We start from the raw sequence: 21,268 nt of genomic DNA, 5'->3' as shown, positions 1-21,268 counted from the left end.
AGACACATTGCCAGGGCAGCTGTCATGGGATGGTGGGCACTGGATTGGGGGGGGGGGTCACTCTCTGATCTCTTTCCATACTTCCTTTCATGTTGCTTACAACTTGAAGCTTCTTTGATACTTCTTAGATCTGATGAAGTCTTATAGGGTGTCATTTGTGTGTGCATTCTTCTTCAGGCACTAACCAGATCTCTATTCCCCACCCCACCCCTGCCTGCCACCCTGTGAACCATAAAGACCTGTCTTCTTCAGGAGCACCTTGAGTCTGTGCAGAAGGAGTTTATCATTTTCAACAGAGAGAAGTAAGTCACTCCAGGGAGACTTAAAAACCATGGTGTTTCAGGATAGCTTGATGTGCAGAGATATAATGTATTTTAAAACATGTTTATTTTAATGGGTGTGTTGGGGGCGTGGGACTGGCATTTGAACTTAGAGGTTCTTACTTGTTAGAAAAGCATTCTGCCACTTGAGCCATGCCCCCAGACTCTTTTTGCTTTGGTTTATTTTCCATGTGATTACACCTTTGTCCAGTACCAACTAGAGAATCATCTACCTCTGCCTCTTAAGTAGCTGAGATTACTGGAATGTCTCACCATCCTTGCTTGGTTTTGAGACTGGGTGTCACTAACACTGTTGTCTGGGCTGGTATGGAACAGTGATTCTCCTGTCTCTGTCTACTAGCTGGCATTACAGGTGGGCATCATTATACCCGACTCCATGGTTTGTAATTATAAAAATGATACAAATCTGTACTAAGGAAAAATGTCCCTGGAGTATTCAGTAACTCCTTTTTCTTGTAATAGATTGAAGTATTTTAATAGGTAAACTAAGTCTAGTATTAGGTTTCTATTTATGTGAAATATGGAGATTCGGGGCCACAAACAGTGACAGGGTATCTTTGGTTCATTCCTTTTCAATAATTAGGCTTCATCTATGCTGTCATCTCAAAAGTTTAACCTTCCCATTTTTTCCTTTCAAGAAAAGGAAAATCATCTATATATTTTTGTTGTTCTTTGTAGAATAAAACGAGACTTTACTAAAAGGGAAGCTAACTTAGCCTTGGATCAAACCAAAAATCCACAAGAAGAAGATGGGCAAAATAACAACCTGTGAAGAAAACTCAACGTCTTCTTCGGATCCTTCTGGGAGGCTCAGCCAGTAACTTTTGATTGTCTGCCCAAGAAGGATTGACAGCCGTTCCTTCCACTCCACATCTCATGACTTGGAATATGTGAACGAGTCCCGGGCCTTTGCTCTTGGATTGAAGTCTCTCTCTCCTTTGCTGTGTAACCTAGAGAAAGCCATCTTCATCATTTCTCTGCTTCCCTTCTGTTTATCTACAGTGAAGTGTGATGTCAGTTGAGCAGTACCTAGCCTTTTGTGCTATTCTAAATAGCTTTTATTTTCATTTAAAAAGGAGTAGTTGGCTGTAGTTTTGTCCCACACCTTCTGATAGGACTGTGAGTGTCGAGAAAGAGGGCAGGAGTAAGAACTTCTGTGGGTGAGAAGAGAAGCCAGTGTAGATTGACAGGACCTTCTGGCAGTGTGCTGAGATCAGCATCATGTCAGGTCCTAAAAGCTAAGAAACATCTGTGCACATCTGTTTACAGCTTTCTCCTCAGTGATGTGGCATTGGTCAATGGAACTTGGTGATGCTGAGAGAACTCACACCGTGGAGATTAGCAAACACTATAGGTGCATTATGGCATGTTTGTTTTTTTTTCTTTTCAGCTAATCAGTTGTTAAATATTATCATTCCACTTGCCTTCTTGGTGTGCATGTTTAAGGGATAATTGTCCTGGAGGTTTGGAGAGAATACTGAAGCATTAGAAGAAGATTGGCTTCATAGTTCAGAGGTCCTCAAAGTTTGCTTCCTCAAAGCACACGAGAGGACTTCCCTAACCTTTGTGGTGATAGCTAGCAGTTGAAATAAGCTTCTTTGGTTGAATTCCATAACTAGAGTATAAGTTATCAACACATCAGCTAGATCATATCTCACTTAGATTTGTAACAAGGCCCAGGGCTGAGAATTTTAAAAAGCAGAGTGATTGCTACATTCCTAGGAACTTTCTCCTGACAACTTCCTCCTTTACCTGCACAAAGTGACAGAGAAATTGGAGCAGTCTGGATCTAACCCCATTGAGTGCACCAGCCACCACTACCAAGACGCCCAGGGCGACCTCTAGTGTAGGGCTGAAGCAGCCAGGAGTTGTAGTGTAAGTTGGAAGTGAATTTGGAATCTGGTAAAAGTCGCTGGAGAATCTTTGCCCTTAACATCGGAGAAATGTGCACTGTCTCACCGAAGCCCAGCACAATGCATTGTTAATCAAGCATGAAATAAGTCACCTTTCTTGTTTTGTTTTGCTCTTTATTTCCATCTTTGGTCTCATTTGAGGGGAGTGCTAGGAGAACTGAAATAATACCCAAGTTACACATGGATTTATAGGCTGGGCTTATAGTAAGATGCTCACACATGTAACTCAAGCCATGAACGGAAACCAAGGGAACAGTGACATTATACCCTTCTCAGAATAGGGGCAGGTGGGATTTTCTAGTCATTTCAAATAGTTCTTTTGTCTTTATGTGTCATTTTTTTTTGCTAAGTTTAATTTGCCTACATGTGCATGTAATATGGTAGAGATGTATAGACAAGAACTTTGTAGGAGAACTACTTTTGGCACTGGTAGAACTACTTTTGTCACTGTCAAGACGTGAAGGGGCATTGGAGGTGATGTTCAATTCTCCAACCCTGTCCTTGCTAATGGAAGGGATGGGTCTTGTCACAGTGGCATCAATGTGACCTTGGAGGAGACCAGAATGATACCAATTTGGGAAGCCAGATCGGTGGCAATAGACTGGAGGAAAGAGAGATGAGTGCTGTCTGCAACACCATACTATCTGTTTTTGTGTTCTGTATCACTACTGGGTCTGGATCTCAGAGTTTAGACATCGTTCTTAGCTCTTTCACTCAAGGCTTGGCACTCTACCACTTGAGCCATACTTCTATTTTTGGTTGTTTGCTGGTTAATTAGAGAAAGGAGTCTCATGGATTTTGCAGCCTGAGCTGGCTTCAGAATGCCCAGATCTCAGACATCCAAGTGGCTAGAATTACAAGCATAAGCCACCAGTGCCCCACTCTCAGGTACTTTGTGAGAAGAGTCATACTAAGCATGCAGTATGGTTACAAACCAGAACTAAACTTCATATAGTCATTTAGAGTTTTCTCTTCATTGAGTTAATAGGTCCAGTTTTCTGGCATAGCTGTGAAATGCTGTTCTAAGAGCAGACATCATTTTATGAAGGAATCACATGATGTCTGCTCTTAGAACAGCATAACTAGGGGCTAAAAATGATTAGGTCACTGAATTGACTGGGTCCTATTTAGGTATGCCACACAAGGCAATGCTGAAATCCTTAGAAAACAATGGTGGCTATATCCTTTGCAGTGGCATTCCTGGAAATGTTTTATCCCCTACTAACTTCTTCTCTTTACCTGTAGAAAGCATCTTAAGAAGTCAGAGTAGGCCTGGTTGGAAAACCCAGGAGAGCACATTTCAGCAAGGCCACCAGCTCCAGGTGACCTCCAACGGAGCTCTGAAACAGCCTTGCCTGCAGTTCTAGCTCTGATTCCCAACACTGTAGTAGAAATGGCTCCAGTAATGGCTACCCCCCTGCCATGGCAAACTAATTTTGGCTGCTGTGGTTACTAGAGGCAGAATTAACTTTCAGGAGGGCAAAGCATTGTTAAATTAATTAGGACAATCTTTGTATGATGGGAAAAAATTAACCAGAAAATCTGTAGACTTTCAGCCATTATAGCTGTCCTGGGTCAGTTGGAGACTTCAGAACTGGGAAGAACAGACATAGCTGTGGATGGAACTGTATTGATGCTTGTCGTTAATGCAGTAAAGCTAAGGCTCAAATGCTTTGTTTCCTACTTCTGTCCACGTGATGATTGTGTACAACCATTTCTGCGAACCTCGCTGACATTAAACATTGTTGTAAAAGTCCAGCCTTCGGTCTCCTGTGCTGTTAGGAACAGACCATAGATCTGGAGGACGCTGGGTGACACATGTGTGCTTCTGTCCATCTGTAGCAGATGAGTGTGCCTGCCTTCATGCATGTATTAAAAGGTCTTCTTTAACAGTTGTCCAATCATCTTTCCTTGGCAGTGTGATCTGTCTTCCTCTCCCTGTATGTATGTGTTTACCATAGAGGTAGTGTTGGGGTTGTCCTGGTTTTCCTTGCCTCCATTCCCCTTAAGCAGAGCAGCTGGTATGTTAATGATGTGCAGAATCTATGCATTGCACCTATCTGACCCACCCTGCATTCCTGCTTAGGGCTCCCAGCCAGAATGCCAGTTCCAGCATTTCACTATGATCTCAAGTCCAAGGTTAACTCACATATGGCTGTTTTTTGTTTTTTTTTTTCATTCCCCAGCACTTTGCCTCTTACCTTCTCAGAGTCCTATCTCATTCCACACACTAATCTAAAATGAAGATGCTCCAAGACCATTATAATCTGAGATAGACACCTCAACTCTTGCAACTGGGTAGAGTGTCTGGCTTGGGAAAGAATTCGTGTAGGCTTTTAACCATCTCTCAGACACACAGGAGCTCAGCTGCCAGCAAGCTGTGAGCACTTAGAGCCTGCCATGGAATAGTGGGACCTTGTGACTCTCACTGGATCCACAGTCCTGCTTGTTGTCTACCCTGTTGCCAAGTCATGTTAAGTGTTCTGTTTTGTGGTTCATCGCATCGAGGTGAACAAGAGCTGGGATCTAGAACACTGGCCTTGAAGAAGCCTTAAGTATGTGATTCCTTTTCTACACGTGCCTCTGATTCCTGTATCCTCCATCATTGGCTCATGGTTCATTCTCCTTTGTGATAGGTTAGTGCCTTTGTGATGGGTTAGTGATGACAGAATTGAATCCAGGACTTTCTATAGGATCAGAGCTCCCTTGTTAGCCATATTCTAGATTCTCATTCCCTACTACTTGGCAGGATGTGACTCAGTCCCCCATGCCTACAGCCTCCAGAGGCGTGAAACTTGATCCCTGTACCTTTCCCCAAGGTTGTCTTAAACTGCATCATGGTTTCTAGAATCCCAGGTCCTGGGTTTGCTGACACGTTCACGATGCCCTCACACCCACGCAGATCTTTCACAAAGCTCAATTGTCATTCCTTGGTCACACAGAGCAAGAGGTGTTGAGTCATAAAATATACCCATAGACCAACGCTAATTAAACATCAAACATTGACCCTCCACTGGACAAGAATTCTTTATTGTGCTCAGAGCAGCTTCTGATCATTTCTGAGCCTCTGTGCTGAAAGATATATTGACATTGTTCTCCTGCATCCGGGGCATTATTCTACCAAACCAAGAGAAACTCGTCACCACTAAAGCAATTCCTGAGGATTTTCCATCCTAGGGGATGATTATCTCACTCAGGCCGCTTGGCTAAGCGTGCGAATCTTACAGGGAGAGGACAGTGTAGAGCTAGTGTTAGGCCTGACTTTTCCAGTATCTGCCCCTTCTTCTGAAATCACTGATTCATTTTCTTGGGTTAACTGAGTTCACAAGGCTCAGAAGTTGGGTATGTGACACAAGCGAAGAATGGAAAGGTTCAGTTTTCCAGAGAACTCAACTGAAAACCCTTAACTGAGTAAGTTTTTTTTTCTTTTTCCCTTTTTTTTTTTTGGTTGGTTGGTCATGGGGCCTGGGCACTGTCCCTGAGCTCTTTTGCTCAAAGCCAACACTCTACCACTCTGAGCCACAATTCCAATTCCGGTTTTCTGGTGGTAAGTTAGAGATAACAGTCCCACAGACTTTCCTGTCCAGGATGGCTTTGAACCTCGATCCCCATCATCTCAGCCTCCAGAGTAACTAGGATGATAGGTGTGAGCCACCTGTATCTGTCTTTTCTTTTCTCTTTTGCAATATTGAATGGATCCAACCCATGACCTTGGGCCTGGATGTGGAGTGCTCTGCCACTGAGCTGTATTCCCTAGCCCTGGATAAAGTTTTAAAGACTTGTTTATTACTGTTCCAAAGCCTTCAACTTGCTGCTAAGTTCCCAAAGGAGTAGCCATAGCAAATAACTCTTCCAAACACACACCGGACATCTTGGGATGAGTATGCTAAAGAAGCTGTTCAGTACACAGTTGTAGTTTTCCTTCCAAGTCCAGACTTTTAGAAAAATGTATATCATTCTTACAAAATAACCCAATAAGCGGGACTTTTAGCCAATACCCAAAACACTACACTAAACTAAACCAAAACAAAGGACCTTTTAGATTCTATCTTGCATTTAACAAGCTTTATTCCAACTATGGGTGCTTCCTATACTAGTAATAAATTTCATGGTTCTTAGAAAAACCTTAATTATCCCCCAAATTTTAATAATAGTTAAAAAACCATTCAATGTCCATGAAAAAAAAATTAAAAATACCAGCTAGGCACTAGTGGTTTACAATCCTACCTACTCAGGAGGCTGAGTTGTGAAGGTTGTGGTTCAAAGCTATCCTGGAGACACAAATCTAAGAGAATTTTTGCTCTCATTAATTAGCAAAAAAGCTAGAAGTGGAGGTGCAGCTTAAGGAGTAGATGGATTAAAAAGCATTGAGCACAAAAGTCAAGCAAAAGTGTGAGGCATGAGTTCAAGCCCCAATACCAGCACCAAAGAAAAACAACAAAATAAGGAAAATCCAAAGGAACTGTCCTCATCAGATCTGCCATGCTTAGAAAACATTTGAGTCTCAGTGAACATCGTTAATTGAGTAAAGGAATGACACCCGATACAGAAGACAAAAGAACCATGTTGGTAATTTTATAGTCATTTTAATAACCAGGTTTACATTAACAGTCACTTGATGAACTTTTATTTTTCTTTAAGCTCAGCTAACTCAATACACAGTTTTCTTCACGGTTCAAACCAAACAGCTCTTCAGACAGAGCTACCTCACAGCTAGCACAGATCACAGGGCGATTTACTGTCTGTCCGAATCCACCAGTCACAGAACTGAACACCCACACACCATGTCTCAAAGGGGGAAATACAAGGAATGCAGGCTGCCCGGGATAGCCTGGAACCGCAGGAAATGCACCTAGGACTCAAGCTGGGATTGTGTTCGTGGGAGAAGACTGGGGGCAAGAACCAAGACTGGGAACCATCCACTTGTTGGAGAGGATTTACCATAGTGGGCAAAATAGAGCCGAGGCTTAGGATTTAAAATGACTCTCAGAATAGTCTGATAGAAAAAGGACCAAAGATGAGTGAACTTTGGAACAAAGCCATTTGCGGAATGGATCATTTTACTGGCTTTTGAGACCCTAGAAGTAAAAGAAACATCTCTACTGGAATGGCTGATTCAACAGTTCCACAGAAACCTTCTCTAGTGCCTAAGCTCATGGCCCTATCAGGTAGAGCCCTGATAGATGGATAGTGAGCAGGGCTTGGCAACAATGAGAGAAAGTGAGAGAAGACAAGGGATGGCTTGAGAAATGGGCTGGAAGACCCATCCTCATACCTCATGTTTCAATAAGATGCCAGTGAACATAGAAGGTACCCAGGACACAGGGCCATTTTCTTTCCCTCAACCCTTTGTTGAAGGGCTATTTGATATGTCTGTGCAGCATCCACATGTGGAATATTTCTCAGATGAAGAAAACAGTGAAGATTTTTTTTTTTTTTTTTTTTTTTTTTTTTAAGGAACTGTCAGGAAATTCTCTGTGTGAACATTACTATGGGGAAGGAAGGGAAGGGAGCCTTCCTAAAGCATTGCCTACCCTGAGGGTACTAAAGAAAGGTTGAAGACTATAAACTTGTGGTTGAATGCTGCATTGGGAAGGAAGATTCATTTCCACAGCACACAGCATGGCCTTGGAGGGAGGAGTTGTGGCTCAGGGTTGGCTGACAATAGAGCAGATGGTAGAAGGTGAGATGGATGCTCAGATTACAGTTTACTGACTTGTCTTTTCCTCCACCTGGTGGCCACAGCTGGTATAACAATTGATCCTAAGGTCCAGCCTGGCTTCTGAGGTATATTTATATATGTATAAATGGTTCCTACCTGGCAAACTCCCTCTGTATCTAAAAGTCCTTCTGACTCATATCTTAGAATTGTAAGTTAAAGCTACACATTCCATTTTTTTGCTTAAGGTTTTCTTTAAAAGAAAAGCACCATGAGAGCCTTAAAATAGCAAAGTTGCATATTATAAGGTAATAGAGTAATTTTTTTTTCATGATTAGAACCGACAGGAGTTTGCTAGGGGAAATCCTCTTCCTTAGCTATTTCTAGATCCTTTTGTTCACTTTTCTCTGGTCTTCAGCTTATTCAGAAGTCTGCAGTGAGGGACGCAGGTACAGCACAGTGGTGTTAGTTGCCTAGCATGGGAGAGGCCCTGGGTTCAATTGCCCAGCACCGATAAACAGAAAAAAAAACCACACAACACCTGTAGTCAGACAATGGTTTCTCCTAAGTACTTAAAAGGTGTTTGAGGCCTGCTCTTCTCTTCAAAGTACTTAGCACTCACGGTCACAGGTTCTACTGCATGAATCACCAGAGCACAGATCTCTGATTCCATTTTTCTTTTCTTCCTACATGAGGGTGTCTTGATTCTACAGATTCTTGCCTCCTTTAGAGACCTGACTCGGAAGTTGGGCAAGAGGTCTGAGAGGGAAATGGACATGAACTCTGACAAATAGCCCCTTCTGATTTCCTGTTTCTCCCCCATGAGGAAGGTATATCCCATTACTTCCCTCGTGTAGGAGATTTTAGTACTGGAACAAAAAGTTACTCCCAAGAGTGTGCTAATGGAAGAGGAAAGAGATGGCTTAGGATTGAAAAAAGGAAGATGGAACCAGAAGTTACACAGTATGCTCCCTCTGCTCCAGGTTTTCCCAAACCCTTTTGCTTTACTTTCCTATGAGCGAGATCCCCTATCAGTAGTAAAAGATAGGGAACAACGAATGAACTCAATTAGAAATCATCCTAGTCAATCACTGATGTACCTAGATTTCAAGAGATGGCTCACCACGACCAATCTCTTCTGCCCTTCATCATCTTGGCCCTCTGGAGCTGAAGTCCTATCTCAGGATGTCAGAAGTGGGAGTGGCTTCTGGGTTTGCAGAAAGTCTCTCCTGAGCTCTGTCAGAGGCGCCCCTGGGGCCTGTGCTGTGCTCTCAGTGGCTGCCTTCTAAGAGGAGGAAGAAGAAACCATTGCTGGTCTTCTACCAGTCTGCCCTTCGTATCCCAGGAGGATTTGAAAGCAACACTGGGAAAGAGGCCCAAGCCAACACCAGCCCCATCAAGCAGGTAGAAGAAATGACTGGATCTACTAAGAAGGGACATGAGACAAATCCAGAATGCAAAGACTACCCACCAGAAGCCACTGATTTAAGCCAGGGCAGCCACCGGTAGCCATCTCCCATGGATATGAACAGTATGTCCTCAACACAAAGCACACAACACTTCTGCTCACTCGGCCCACCCACCTCCCTCCTACAAGCCCCACCCCAGCCCTTCTGCACCCTCTGCCTCGCTCGGAGCTCCCACCACCCACTCACCCCAAATAACCTCTGTGGCTTTAATCGCATCCCTGACATCCCAGCTTTGCCTGTCCCCTTATCATATGATGCGGCACTACACACCTCTCAACACTATGGGATCGCAGACTCTTTACCTTAGTGGCCTGTCTGATTGCATGCATGTCAGTGGGGGTAGAGGGTCAAACAAATCAAGGCTATGCATAAACAGAAAAACAAAGCAATATTGGTAAAGCTAGGCAAGCAAGCGTAACATGGAGAAACATAAGGCTTGAGGCTTATTGATTCTTTCGATCGCAATCATTTGGATTTCCTTTGCTCCTTAAATAATGGTGTGTACCATTTTGGCTTCAACACAATTTCTTCTTGCTTCTCTGCATGGGTGGGAAGGAGCTGCTTAGCTCAGCGATGTGATATTAGAGCGGCCTCCAGGGGGCGCCACGATGCGTTTGCTGGCCGAGCGGACGCCCTCATCCACTTGGGTACCTGTGGTTGGAAATCAATTGCCAGGGGAAAAATAGGGAAGGAGGAGGATCCGGGTAAAGAAGGAAGAAGTTAACTTTGAAGAGAATTGGATAGCAACTGTCTTCCTGGCCTAAGAAACTTCTCATATTTACTTCCCCTTCCTCGGGAAAGCACCTGTTGATAGGAATAACTGAGTTTCTGCCTAGATGGCATCTGCCCCTGAACTTGACAATGTCTTAGGAAGAACACTGAGAGTTGGGAGGTGAAGGACTGCTGCGTCCCAATGGCTAGTAGAGCTTCATGGAGCGTCCACAAACTGCCCCACTGAATCCCTGTGAGTTCTGTTTAGGGACACTCTGAGCAGAAAACAAGAATGGCTGGGTCCATTCTCCAATGAAGGAGCCTTGAACAATACTCATCTAACCCCTTTTCTTCTCTGACATTCTGTGGGACTTTTCCCTATCACACATCTTCTCTCCAAATACCTTGTTTTTCCCACACCTACATTTTCCATTATAGGGAAGGGAATCTCTACGTTCCTTTCTCCCCAGTGTAAGACCACTGACTAGAGATTTTTTTTTTTGTTGTTTGTCTCTAGGAGTTCTTAAAGAATAGGTCAGCTTGCTGGGCGCAGTGGCTCACACCTGTAGTCCTGGCTACTCAGGAGGCTGAGATCTGAGGATCATGGTTCAAAGCCAGCCTGGAGCACTAAGGCACATGAGACTCTTATCTCCAATTAACCACTAGAAAACCAGAAGTGGTGCTGTGTTTCAAGGGGTAGGGCAGTAGCTTTGAGCTGAAAAGCTAAGGGACAACATCCACATCCAGAGTTCAAGCCACATGACAAACAACAACAACAACAAAAAGAATAGGTGAGCTTAACAATATGAAAAACACACCGCAAAATTAAATCTGTGGAAGTTGCTATTAAAATTACCGGGGAGGGGGGGAGACCACTAAAATGATACGTTATAAGAAGCTTTTGTACTTAAAGGATAAAAATAAAGTTATTTTAATACACCACCACAAGCATATTTCATTTCTTAGAGAATCATGATCAGTTCACAGTGAAAATCAGCTCTCTGTGCTGCCTTCAATCAGGTCTGAGCTCAGAGAAGTTGTCATTATTTGAATTTGACCTTGAACTTGATCACTAACCTGACTAGCCCTGTGTAACTTCCTCACCAGGGTCACATTCTAAGTCAGGCACACCTTCCTGCTTGCCCCAGGAGCCTCCAGCACCAGGCTGGAAACAGAACTCTTAGGATCTCTGTCCCCACTACAGGCACCAAGGCCCCTCCCACGTCTTCTTCTTGACTTCTCCCTTAATCAGTTTGTTCTGCTCACCTGACAGGCTGAATCCGGACTGATGCAGGTTTCTCACCGGTGGATTGGGTCGAGTGGGAGAGCCCCGGGTAGAACCGGCAGGGGTTCCTCCTTTAGGGGTGGTAGTCAGATCAAACACAGGCCCATCATACATGCCCCTTGGGACTGCATGCAGGTCTGCCATCTGCAGCCAGAGAAAAAGGTGTCACTATTTATTCATTCATTCATTTATGACTGCCTTCCACAGTTCGAGGTCTAGTTGCCCTGGGACTGTGGGGCCAGTCAGCAATGTCAACCAAGGGCACGCATGCTCAGTGCTGGGCCTCAGGTCAGATGTTGGAGATTTTATGACGCTTTGAAATATGATGCCTCCCCCAAAGGGACTGGCAGAGTAATGGACAAACACTGGAAGGCCACACCTGATAATAGTACATCCAGGGGCTAGCACACAGTCTCTACTCCTGTCATATCACTGGCTACTGTAAGACGAAGACCCTTTGCTGCTAGACATGCTTGAGTGTAAGGATGGAATGGAGTGGGGCAATGAAGTCCTGCCATTGAGCCTGCCTTCTGTGCTCATGAAGTGGACAGACTGGCAAAGGCACACAAGCCAAGCTCATCAGATCTGCAGAGGTTACAGGTAGTCTGGGAAGCAATGACGATTGTGCCTTACCAGCAGCCTCAAGTCTCTGTTTGTGAAATCTAAGTCACAGTTGCAGAAATAAGGAGGGGACACTAGGCAAGTTTGAATCTTATTCTTTTCTCTTTAAGGTCCAAAATGGATACATATAAAATGTGAGCATGAGTGTGTGGGGGGGGGGATGCAGAGAGAGAGAGAGAGAGAGGGGGAGAGGGAGAAGGAAAAAGAGAGGGAGGGAGTGTGTCTGTTCAAAAATCAAGAACTTAAGTGAGCTTGCATTTCTTCTCCAGTAGCTCAAAGTTGTTGGCATTTGCCCCATTGAAACAGTACTGACAGGCTCGGAATAGGATGGGCAGATGTGAACTTTGGTGCTTTTCTGTAGTCATTAAAAATATCCGGGGCTCACACCTGTAATCCTGGCTATTCAGGAGGCTGAGAACTGAGGATCACTGTTCAAAGCCAAGTTGGGCAGGAAAGTTCATTAGTCTCCTATCTCCAATTAACCAGAAAAAGCTGAAGGTCAAGGTGTGGCTCAAGTGGTAGAGTGCCACCCTTGAGCACAAAAGCTCAGAAACAGCCCCCAGACCTGAGTTCTAGTCCCAGGATGAGTAAAAAGAATATATATATATATATATATAATATTAGTGAGTCCTGGGCACTGTCCCTTAGCTTATGTGCTCAAAGCGAGCTCTCTATCACTTGAGCCACAACTCCACCTCTGCTTTTTGGTGATTAATTGGAGATAATAGTTTCACAAACTTGTTTGCCCAAGCTGGCTTTGAACTAAGACCTTCAGATCTCAGCCACCTCCTGAGTAGTTAAGATTAGAGATGTGAATCACCGGAGAGAATAATTTACATTTTTAAACCAATATGCTGACATCATGTGAAATTATACAAGTTTAAATGATTTTCAATACAAGTACTAAAAAAAAAAATGGAGAAATTCCTTGGGGAAAACAAAACAAACCCAATTAGCTTCAACAAAAACCTTTTCAATATTCCCTTTATCCCAGAGAAGGGCGGCTGCTGTGAAATGTGTGTGTGTGTGTAGGGAATGCAGAGGCTCTGGGTCTCTTGGACACAGTCTCTTAGTTTGAACAGGACTCTCAAGCACCTCCCAACCTCCGGGTCCCCCCAGCTCCTTACCTTCCTCCTGGCTTTAATGCGCTTGTAGACATAGTCAGAGAAGGGGCTGCAAGGGATGAAACGGCCAGCTCCCTGGGTCACGTGCAGCGTGCCATCCTCTACCATGATTTTGCCCTGGCAAATGACAGCCAGAGGCGCCCCTCGCAGCTCCATGCCTTCGAAGATATTGTATTCTGCGGCCTAGTGATGGAGTGGGGCAAAGCCACAGTGGGTAGAGAAAGAGAAGGGCATGCATGGATTTCCTGCTGTGTCTGGGACCCTGCCTCCAGAAACCCAGGGACCAAGTAAGCCAGAGAAAGCTGTAGGTGAGTCTATGGCCTTCCAGAGGGGAGGGAAAGACGGCGAGAGACTGACACTGGCTAAGAAGCGACTTCTGGCCAAGAAAGATGGCCTATTGTTTTTCATGAATGTCTGCAAGTGGAAGTTGGTTTCCATGCCCACAAGGTTCTAGATGCTGTGCATGGAGTTTAGAGTGGAGGGGGTACATCGAGGGCTGGTGTGGCCCTTTCACCTACTAGCTCAACATTATATAAGGTGATAAGAAGGGAGGGCTGAGCAAGGTCCATTACAACACACAGGCTTCCTCCCCTTCTCCACTTACACAGTAAGGACAGACATTACTGCAAAAAGACAGAGCCTCTATCAGTTTGGAGTTATGGTATTTGGCTTCACTATGAACTGACTGCATGATTTTTTTTTTTGCCAGTCCAGGATCTGGAACTCAGGGCCTGGGCACTGTCCTTGGACACTGTTTTGCTCAAGGCTAGTGCTCTGCTGCTTGAACCAAAGCGCTACTTCTGCCTTTTTCTGTGTATATGGTACAGAGGAATTGAACCCAGAGCTTCATGTATGCTAGGCAAGCCCCCTACCACTAAGCTATGCTCCCAGTCCCAGAATTCTTTAATTATAGCTTTTAGAAAACGGGAATAGAACTAATAACTATTAGTGGGGGCCTATTATGGAGATTCAGTGGCTCACGTCAGTAATCCTAACTACTCACGAGGCTGAGATTCAGAAAATCACAGTTCAAGGCTAGCTCGGGCAGAAAAGTTTATTCAATTCCACCTTGAAACTAGCTGGTAAAACACTGTGCTGGAGGCATGGGTCAAGTGGCAGAACACCAGCCAATCAAGCAAGTCAAGCGAGAATAAACTTCTGAATTCAAGCCCCAGCAACAAGAAGCACAGTGACTGATAGGTGAGTACTTTAAAAACAAAATACTCTTTAATAACAGATACTAAGTACTCGTAAGTACTTTATGTAGGCAAAGAGCAATGATATTAATTCTTTCCTCAGTCTCTAAACAAGAAGCCCATCTAAGCCTCCTTAGCATGCCTGATATGCAGGATAAAGGGAAGCCTTTTATGGCCTCCATCCAGGTGAGAGGAAAAAAGGCAGAGCCATTCCACTAACCCACCCATCCTGGAAATCAAGAGCAAGAACTAAGGTTTACGTTTTAAGCCACTAAGATCCAGATGGATTATGACTGCAGCCTGAACTAGTCTCACTGATGGTGTGCCAAGTGTACACACTCCTGACCCAGCCCCGAGTACCAATCCCCAACCACCGGCCCAGGCCTCACCGACTGGTGGTTCTTGGCAGAGACAATTTTCACAGCATCTGGATCCCAGATGACCAGGTCACTGTCAGAGCCCACAGATATCCGGCCCTTGCGAGGATACAGGTTAAAGATCTTGGCAGCATTTGTGCTTGTCACGGCCACAAACTGGTTTTCATCCATTTTCCCTGTGGCCTATAGAAAGGCAAAAGTTTAAAATATGCAGTATCCTCATCAAAATGGTAAAAGACGGGCATCCCTGGGTGGTGGAATTATGACATGAAGTTTAAATATGGAGTCTTTTGCTTACTAGGCAGGTGCTTTATTACTGGAGCCAGGCGCCCCCCACCTTTTTGCAGTCATTAGTTTTCAAAAAAGGATGTGTTGTTGTTGTTATTGTTGTTGTTTTGGCCTGGGCAGTCCTAGACTGTAATCTTCCTATTTATATACCCTGTATGCCTAACTGGGCTGAAAGTTGAGTTATCATACCCTGCTTTTAATTAGTTGAGATAGGGTCCTGTGAAGGTTTCGCTCATGCTGCCCTTGAACTGTAGACTTCTTCATCTCACTCTCCCAAGTATCTGGGATTGCAGTCGTGAGCCACTGTGCCTTGACAGAGGCTGTTTCATCTGTCTGTTCTGTTTTCATATGTGCACTTGAATGAGGTTACCGAGTGTCACAATGCAAGTAGCATGTTGGCAGCTTAATGATGCAGCTGTGCCTCACTCACAGCTGGGGCTATGTTCTAAGAAGTGCTGGTGGTTATTTCATTAGTGTGTACAAAGGGACAGCTCTCATGTCCCTCAGTGACCACCTAAGGGATCTATCACTGAGTGTAATAGAAATATGTGGCATGAGTATCTAATGTTATTTTTAATACATTCAGATGGTGTCAGGATGCATAAACCTATTCATAAAAGATATTCCACAGTATAGAAAGGACAAGCTATTTGAGAGACTACATATATAAATATATATGTATATATATACCTACATATATACATATATAGTCTCTCAAATATATGTATGTATATATATTTATATATACATATATATTCCATTTCCTCAGTGCCAATGGCTTGAGTACAGAAAGGACTAAAGTTTAAAGCAAGCCTTGAGCTCCTTGAGAATCAAGAAGCAACAAGATTTAGTGGATCACACTGTGCAGATGAATGAGGCGTTAGTTTACATATATTCTGTTTGGCCATGAACACAAGGAAGAGATCAAATGGATAAATCATGAGTTAGTTACTAAATCTTTGGGAGAGTCTCCATTTAATTGCCTATTTCTTTCCTTAGACCTTGTGGGGTGTAAAGGAAACTAAAAGGATCTAGGACAATTGCCTGGTTTGCTTGTATGACCATGTGCCTATAGTAAGCGGTGTGACTTTCAGCACAGACTCACTGCTCACCATTTTTCAACAAAAACCGAAAAATGTAAAATTTTTTGTCAGATCACAAAGATCTTTTGTCCATAAATTGCTTCGTGAGGAAAAAAATATATAAGCCACTGTAAATTCCTTTAGCAAATATACACTGGACAGCACATGTATTGCTTACCACTTCCAATGTTCTTTCAAAGGAAGTCATAAAACTCTCCAAACAAAAATCAGAATCCATTCACTGGCATTTTTAAGCCTGATCACTCACAGAGTCTGATGGAGTTCTTAACTTTGGAATCCAATCCTATGTACCTTGATTGGATTCTAGAAGGCAAGTTTCCAAACCTGTGGGGCTACCTGTCTCTGCACTGTCCCCACAGGTGTGAGATCGCACCTGCACCTAGAACAACCTCACCAGAACACCTGGACAGCAGAGCCCCGCCTGTCCCTCCCTCCCATAACTCCCCTTCCTTACCACCGCCTTGTCCCAGATGACAGACATCCGTTCCTCTACCCCATTGGTGCCTTCCGGGATGGCGGTGAAGTTGTCTTTCCCTATGGCTTTCTGGGCGGTGCTGAAGGTGCAGTGGGCACTGCCAGAAATCTGCAGATCCCCACTGGAAAAAGAGAAAATGCCATGTGATCAGAACCAGTTGCTACTGCCCACTAAGGGACAGTACCTGTGTCTTGTGTGGGAGCTTGGAGTCAGACATTTCGATCTCTTCCATTACCCCTTACTATGAGCTGGGGTGTGTTTGTCCCCTCTCAGAGTTCAGTTACCCCACCCTGATTAGATTAGATCATTTCTATAATATCAAAATAAATAGAACATAAATGACAGACGGCCTGATCCTACATGCCCAGAGACAGCAACAACAAGTGATTCTAGCTTCATGTCATCATGATCAATGATTTCAACTTAGACCCATCACTTTTTGACCTTCAGTTGCTTCCTCTATAAAAGAACATTCACAGGGTAATAATTCCTCTCCCATAAATTGGCTAATGAGGAGTGAAGGAACCAAGAGGACTTATGACAGGTAGCTAACACCATGACATAACATGACATAACACTAACCTGGCCAGCAAAGAGTTGATGTAGTCAGGAGTGGTTGGGTCAGGGCTCAGGGGTGGGGATGTCACAAATGCAGCCGCTTTCGCCCAGTTCTTGCTCCAGTAATGGGTTCCATCAATTCCCAGGCTGGCAGTGATTGGCTCGCCAAAGACCACATTTCCTGTAAAGGGTAGGAAGGAGCATTAGGTTTCCAACAAAGTAGATCCTGCTCTGGGCCAGCATGTTCAATCAGAGCTTCTCATTTATCCAAAGCTCAGGCTCTTGAGTGAAACAAGCAAATCCCCCATGCTCCCTCTTTTGCTAAGCCTTTCTTTTTCTCTCTGCTAAATGCAAACAATGTGCTGCTACATGTGTACACTTTTGGCACTTTCTAGATAAAAAGAAACTCAGTGTAAGACCTAACATCGATCCTCAAATTTTGAGACAAAATAAAATCTCATGCAGAGTAAAATAAAATGAAATATCAAGCCCAGGATTTACCCTCATTGAGGATATACTAACGTGTGAACTGGATACATCTGTTTGTCCAGTAGAAGACCCGAAGGCCCAGAATGTGACCACACCACAGAATGTCTCCTCTCCTGCTTGAAGAATAAGCTTTGGCCCCCAAAGTCAAACCCATTTCTGTGAGTCAGACACTCTCATAAGCTTTTCGACAGCATTCATTACTTCTTTTCAACCCAAGGCAATAAGTGACTTTGTTGGAGAGTCCCAGCAACCTGGAACACATTCACAGGGATGCTGGCGCCATGGATTCTTTGGTAAGAAGCAAGGGATTAACTGAGGAGGGTTGAAGAAGGATCCTGGGAAATACAGTACCTTGGTTTAATGGTACCACATTGCCCAGAGAATAAGACATAGGGGTACAGAAAGCAAAGGGTGCCTCAAAGGAAGATGAAATGTGGTCAAGATGTATAATGTTCTTCCTTCCATGAGAAAGACCATGCATGAGGTCTTGACTCACTTCCATCTTGGAAGCCCAGTTTCTCATCTCAGAAATAACAGAAGTCACTGTTGTACTAGTCCTTTGCCAGGGAATCATGAGCCAGAGGCGACTGAAGAGGTCTCCATGAAGCTTGAATCATACATACAATGGAGGCAACCAGCCTCAGAGGTCCTAGCTCATCCTACCACTGGCGGAAGCACAGCAGGAGATTATGAGAATGGTGGCCATAGCTAGTAGTGTGGGTGCATGGTGTATGGAGAGTCCACACCTTGCTAGCCCCAGCCTCTTTCCGTCTCTCCCCCACCTCCTGGGTCTTTCTCTGATGTTCTCTTGCTAATGGCTCACACCCAGTGGAACAACAGATGTGAGCTGTGGCATTCTATTCTTAGGGAAAGGCCGTCTTTCTGAAAGCACTTAAGGTAGGTCTTGGAATCTGCCAGCTAGAAAGACAGTCCAGACAGCTAGAAGATTCCCCTTCCCTGGAAAAACAAATCGCCCACACACCAGAGATACCATAGGTGGGTTTGGCAGATGAAGCTCTCATCTTGGTTTCTCCACCACCAGATGGACACAAATGGCAAGCACCATATGACTAACCTGGGAAGCTCTCTTTCCTAACCAAACATAGCCCACATTTCCAGCTTCTCAGCCACAGCCTTCGTGAACTCAATGTAACAGCCAAGTCCATTTGCCACTGACGATAAACCCACAGAGGGATTAGAAAGCTTTGAAAAATGAAAAACTTCAGCCAAGTCTAGCAACTGAAGCCCAAGTGTACCCCAATGAAAAGAGCAGCAGAGGGCAAAGACAGAGGGACAGAGCCCTGGACTAGGGAGACCATGGTGGCAGATATCCCTGAGAGGTATAGCTAACCCCTTTTCTAAACTTCCCTTCCGTATTTGGTTGGTGTAAACCTGTCCCTGCATTCTGCTCTCCATCCTAGCCAGAGCACACAATGCCAAGGGCAGGCTATAGTCCAGGTACAGAGCCCAAGCCATGGCAATCAAAGTGATTCTGGGGGCTTTGGCTTGAATTTTGAGGAGAGAGGTGTTCTATTTACTCATTGTGTCTTCCACCAAGAACTGAGGACAGGTTGCCTCTGTTGTCACTGTTCTCACGGAGCATAAAGGTTTTGAGAAGAAAGAGTGATACTGGCTTTAATGACACTAATCAAACATTTTGATCTAACTATGCCACAGATACCTATTACCGATTACTTGCTTTGGTTTGCTTCTTTAAGTGAATTTGAGCTGATCTTGGACTTCGGCATAATCTTGACTAGTAACAAAACCCAGATAATGCAAGCTAAGTGACAGATTGTAACAAGAAAGTGAGAAACATCAGATTTCCAAGGAACTGACTGAATCTGTGGCCATGTTCTAGAAACTACTCAACCTTTGCAAACCAGGCCTGTTTACTTAATACACATGGTAGGAGAAACCTCAGAACGTTTGGTGTGAACTGAGATTTCCTAAAGGGCAGGGCAATAAAAATAAATAGGCGTCAGACTTAACCAGGGAGGGAAGAGCTATGTCATTTTTCAGGGGCTAGGAGACTGGAACTGCATGTCACCTTTTTTCCTGGCTTGAGAGATGATATCAGCCGCACTCTTGCTCATGACCTTCGTGATGTAGAGGGGACAGTTGGTTTGGCTGGCAATGGTGATGGCTCGGAACACAGCCTCAGCTTCCAGCTGTAGAAAGGAACTTCCAGTGAATAGAAGTACGAACCCCTCACCCTTGCCATTCCTGGCCTCTACAGACTGTGAAAAATAATTCTACCTGGTGGATATGAAATTAGATAGTCAAGATCTCAACTCAAAGCCATTCAGCTTCTGGGAGCCACTGGCCTCTCTAGTAAAAGGGAGATAAGAGAAAACCAGTGAAGGGCTGTCAGAGCAATGGCTGACCCCCATGAGATACAGATTCACTGTCAGCTGAGTTTTCCCTTATACTCTCATCCTGTGAGTGTCACCATGGCTGCATGCCTCTGCTCCCTAACCTACTAGGGAAGATTCACAGTGACACTGGGTCCAGAAAAGCAACCAGGCATAATGGCTCTTCAAACCCTGCCCTGCAGCAGCGAAGGCCAGTGATGGGTTCATTCTGGGAGTCATTTTTATGAGAATAATTTCCTGCTGGGCGCCGGTGGCTCACGCCTGCAATCCTAGCAACTCAGGAGGGTAAGATCTGAGGATCACAGTGCAAGGCCAGCCTGGCACAAAAGTGAGACTCTTATATCTAAGTAATCACTAGGAAACTGGAAGTGTACCTGCGGCTCAAGTGATAGAGCAATAACCTTGAATGGAAGAGCTCAGGGACAGCACCAGGGCCAAGGGTTCAAGCCCATGACCAACAGAATAAATAAATAAATAAATATTCTTCGTTATGAAATCAAACTCTTCTTTCCTTTTAAAATTATTTATTTACTTATTTACTTATTGTGCTATGCTGGTCCTGGGGCTTGAACTCAGGGTCTGAGAGTTATCCTTGAGGTTTTGTGCTTAAGGATAGGTCTCTAGCACTTGAGCCACAGCTACACTTCTGACTTTTGTTGGTGATTAATTAGAGATATGAATCTTGTGAACTTTCATGCCCAGGCTCGCTTCAAATCTTGATCCTGTATCTTGGCTTTGTAAGTAGTTAGGATTACAGGCAGGAGCTACAGGTACCTGGCTAAAGATTTCTTTTCTTAGAAACCTGTTCATCTCACTCTAATGTAGAAGCATGCTTGGCATTCATGCACCTAGCTGCATTTAGTAAGCAAGAAGCAATAAAGTTTCTCTTATTTTATTAAAAATGTAGGACTGAGTCTAAGTCCTGGTTGAGTGATCTCAGGTATGTTCTATAACCTTCTTATTTATTTGTATGTAAAGTGTGTGTGTGTGTGTGTGTGTGTGTGTGTGTGTGTGTGTGTGCGCATGCGCACATGAAAGAGAGAGAAAAAAACAGGAATGGGGAAGTACATGTTGCATGAGAAAAAGAGAGAGGGAAAGAAGAGAGTGGGAGAGGGAAAAAGAGGGAAAGGAGAAAGAAGAGGAAGATAGATGAAGGGAGGGAGTAATCAGAATCTGACACCTTGGGTGATTGCAAGGATTCAATGAGGTCATTCTCTTAAGCAAGTATTAAGTCTACTTCCTGGACAAGGCAGTGTCCTTTGAAGTGTGGCTCTTGGTCTTTTG

At 44.2% G+C, this 21,268-nt stretch overlaps 2 protein-coding genes across 3 annotated transcripts in view; one reads left to right on the top strand and one right to left on the bottom strand.

Annotated features, from left to right (window-relative positions):
* Stk32a (serine/threonine kinase 32A) overlaps positions 1-2,864 on the top strand; it is a 121,656-nt gene extending 118,792 nt beyond the window's left edge. The window contains exons 12-13 of the mRNA XM_090331086.1: positions 238-302; positions 1,020-2,864. Coding sequence (XP_090187212.1) covers positions 238-302; positions 1,020-1,113 — 159 coding nt within the window. The 3' untranslated portion in view covers positions 1,114-2,864. The remainder of the gene's footprint in view (positions 1-237; positions 303-1,019) is intronic.
* A 4,839-nt stretch (positions 2,865-7,703) lies between these two features.
* Dpysl3 (dihydropyrimidinase like 3) overlaps positions 7,704-21,268 on the bottom strand; it is a 102,235-nt gene continuing 88,670 nt past the window's right edge. For both annotated transcript variants that reach the window (XM_090331272.1, XM_090331273.1), the window contains exons 8-14: positions 19,660-19,780; positions 17,145-17,301; positions 16,542-16,683; positions 14,709-14,879; positions 13,127-13,306; positions 11,360-11,522; positions 7,704-10,033 (exon numbers count right to left, since the gene is read on the bottom strand). In XM_090331272.1, coding sequence (XP_090187398.1) covers positions 9,945-10,033; positions 11,360-11,522; positions 13,127-13,306; positions 14,709-14,879; positions 16,542-16,683; positions 17,145-17,301; positions 19,660-19,780 — 1,023 coding nt within the window. In that variant the 3' untranslated portion in view covers positions 7,704-9,944. The remainder of the gene's footprint in view (positions 10,034-11,359; positions 11,523-13,126; positions 13,307-14,708; positions 14,880-16,541; positions 16,684-17,144; positions 17,302-19,659; positions 19,781-21,268) is intronic.

Source organism: Megascapheus bottae, chromosome 4 (assembly GCF_031878675.1).
Source record: "Megascapheus bottae isolate mThoBot1 chromosome 4, mThoBot2.hap1, whole genome shotgun sequence".
NCBI lineage: Eukaryota > Metazoa > Chordata > Mammalia > Rodentia > Geomyidae > Megascapheus > Megascapheus bottae.
Note: the sequence above shows the minus strand (reverse complement) of the source record. Positions and strands in the feature narration are given on the sequence as shown.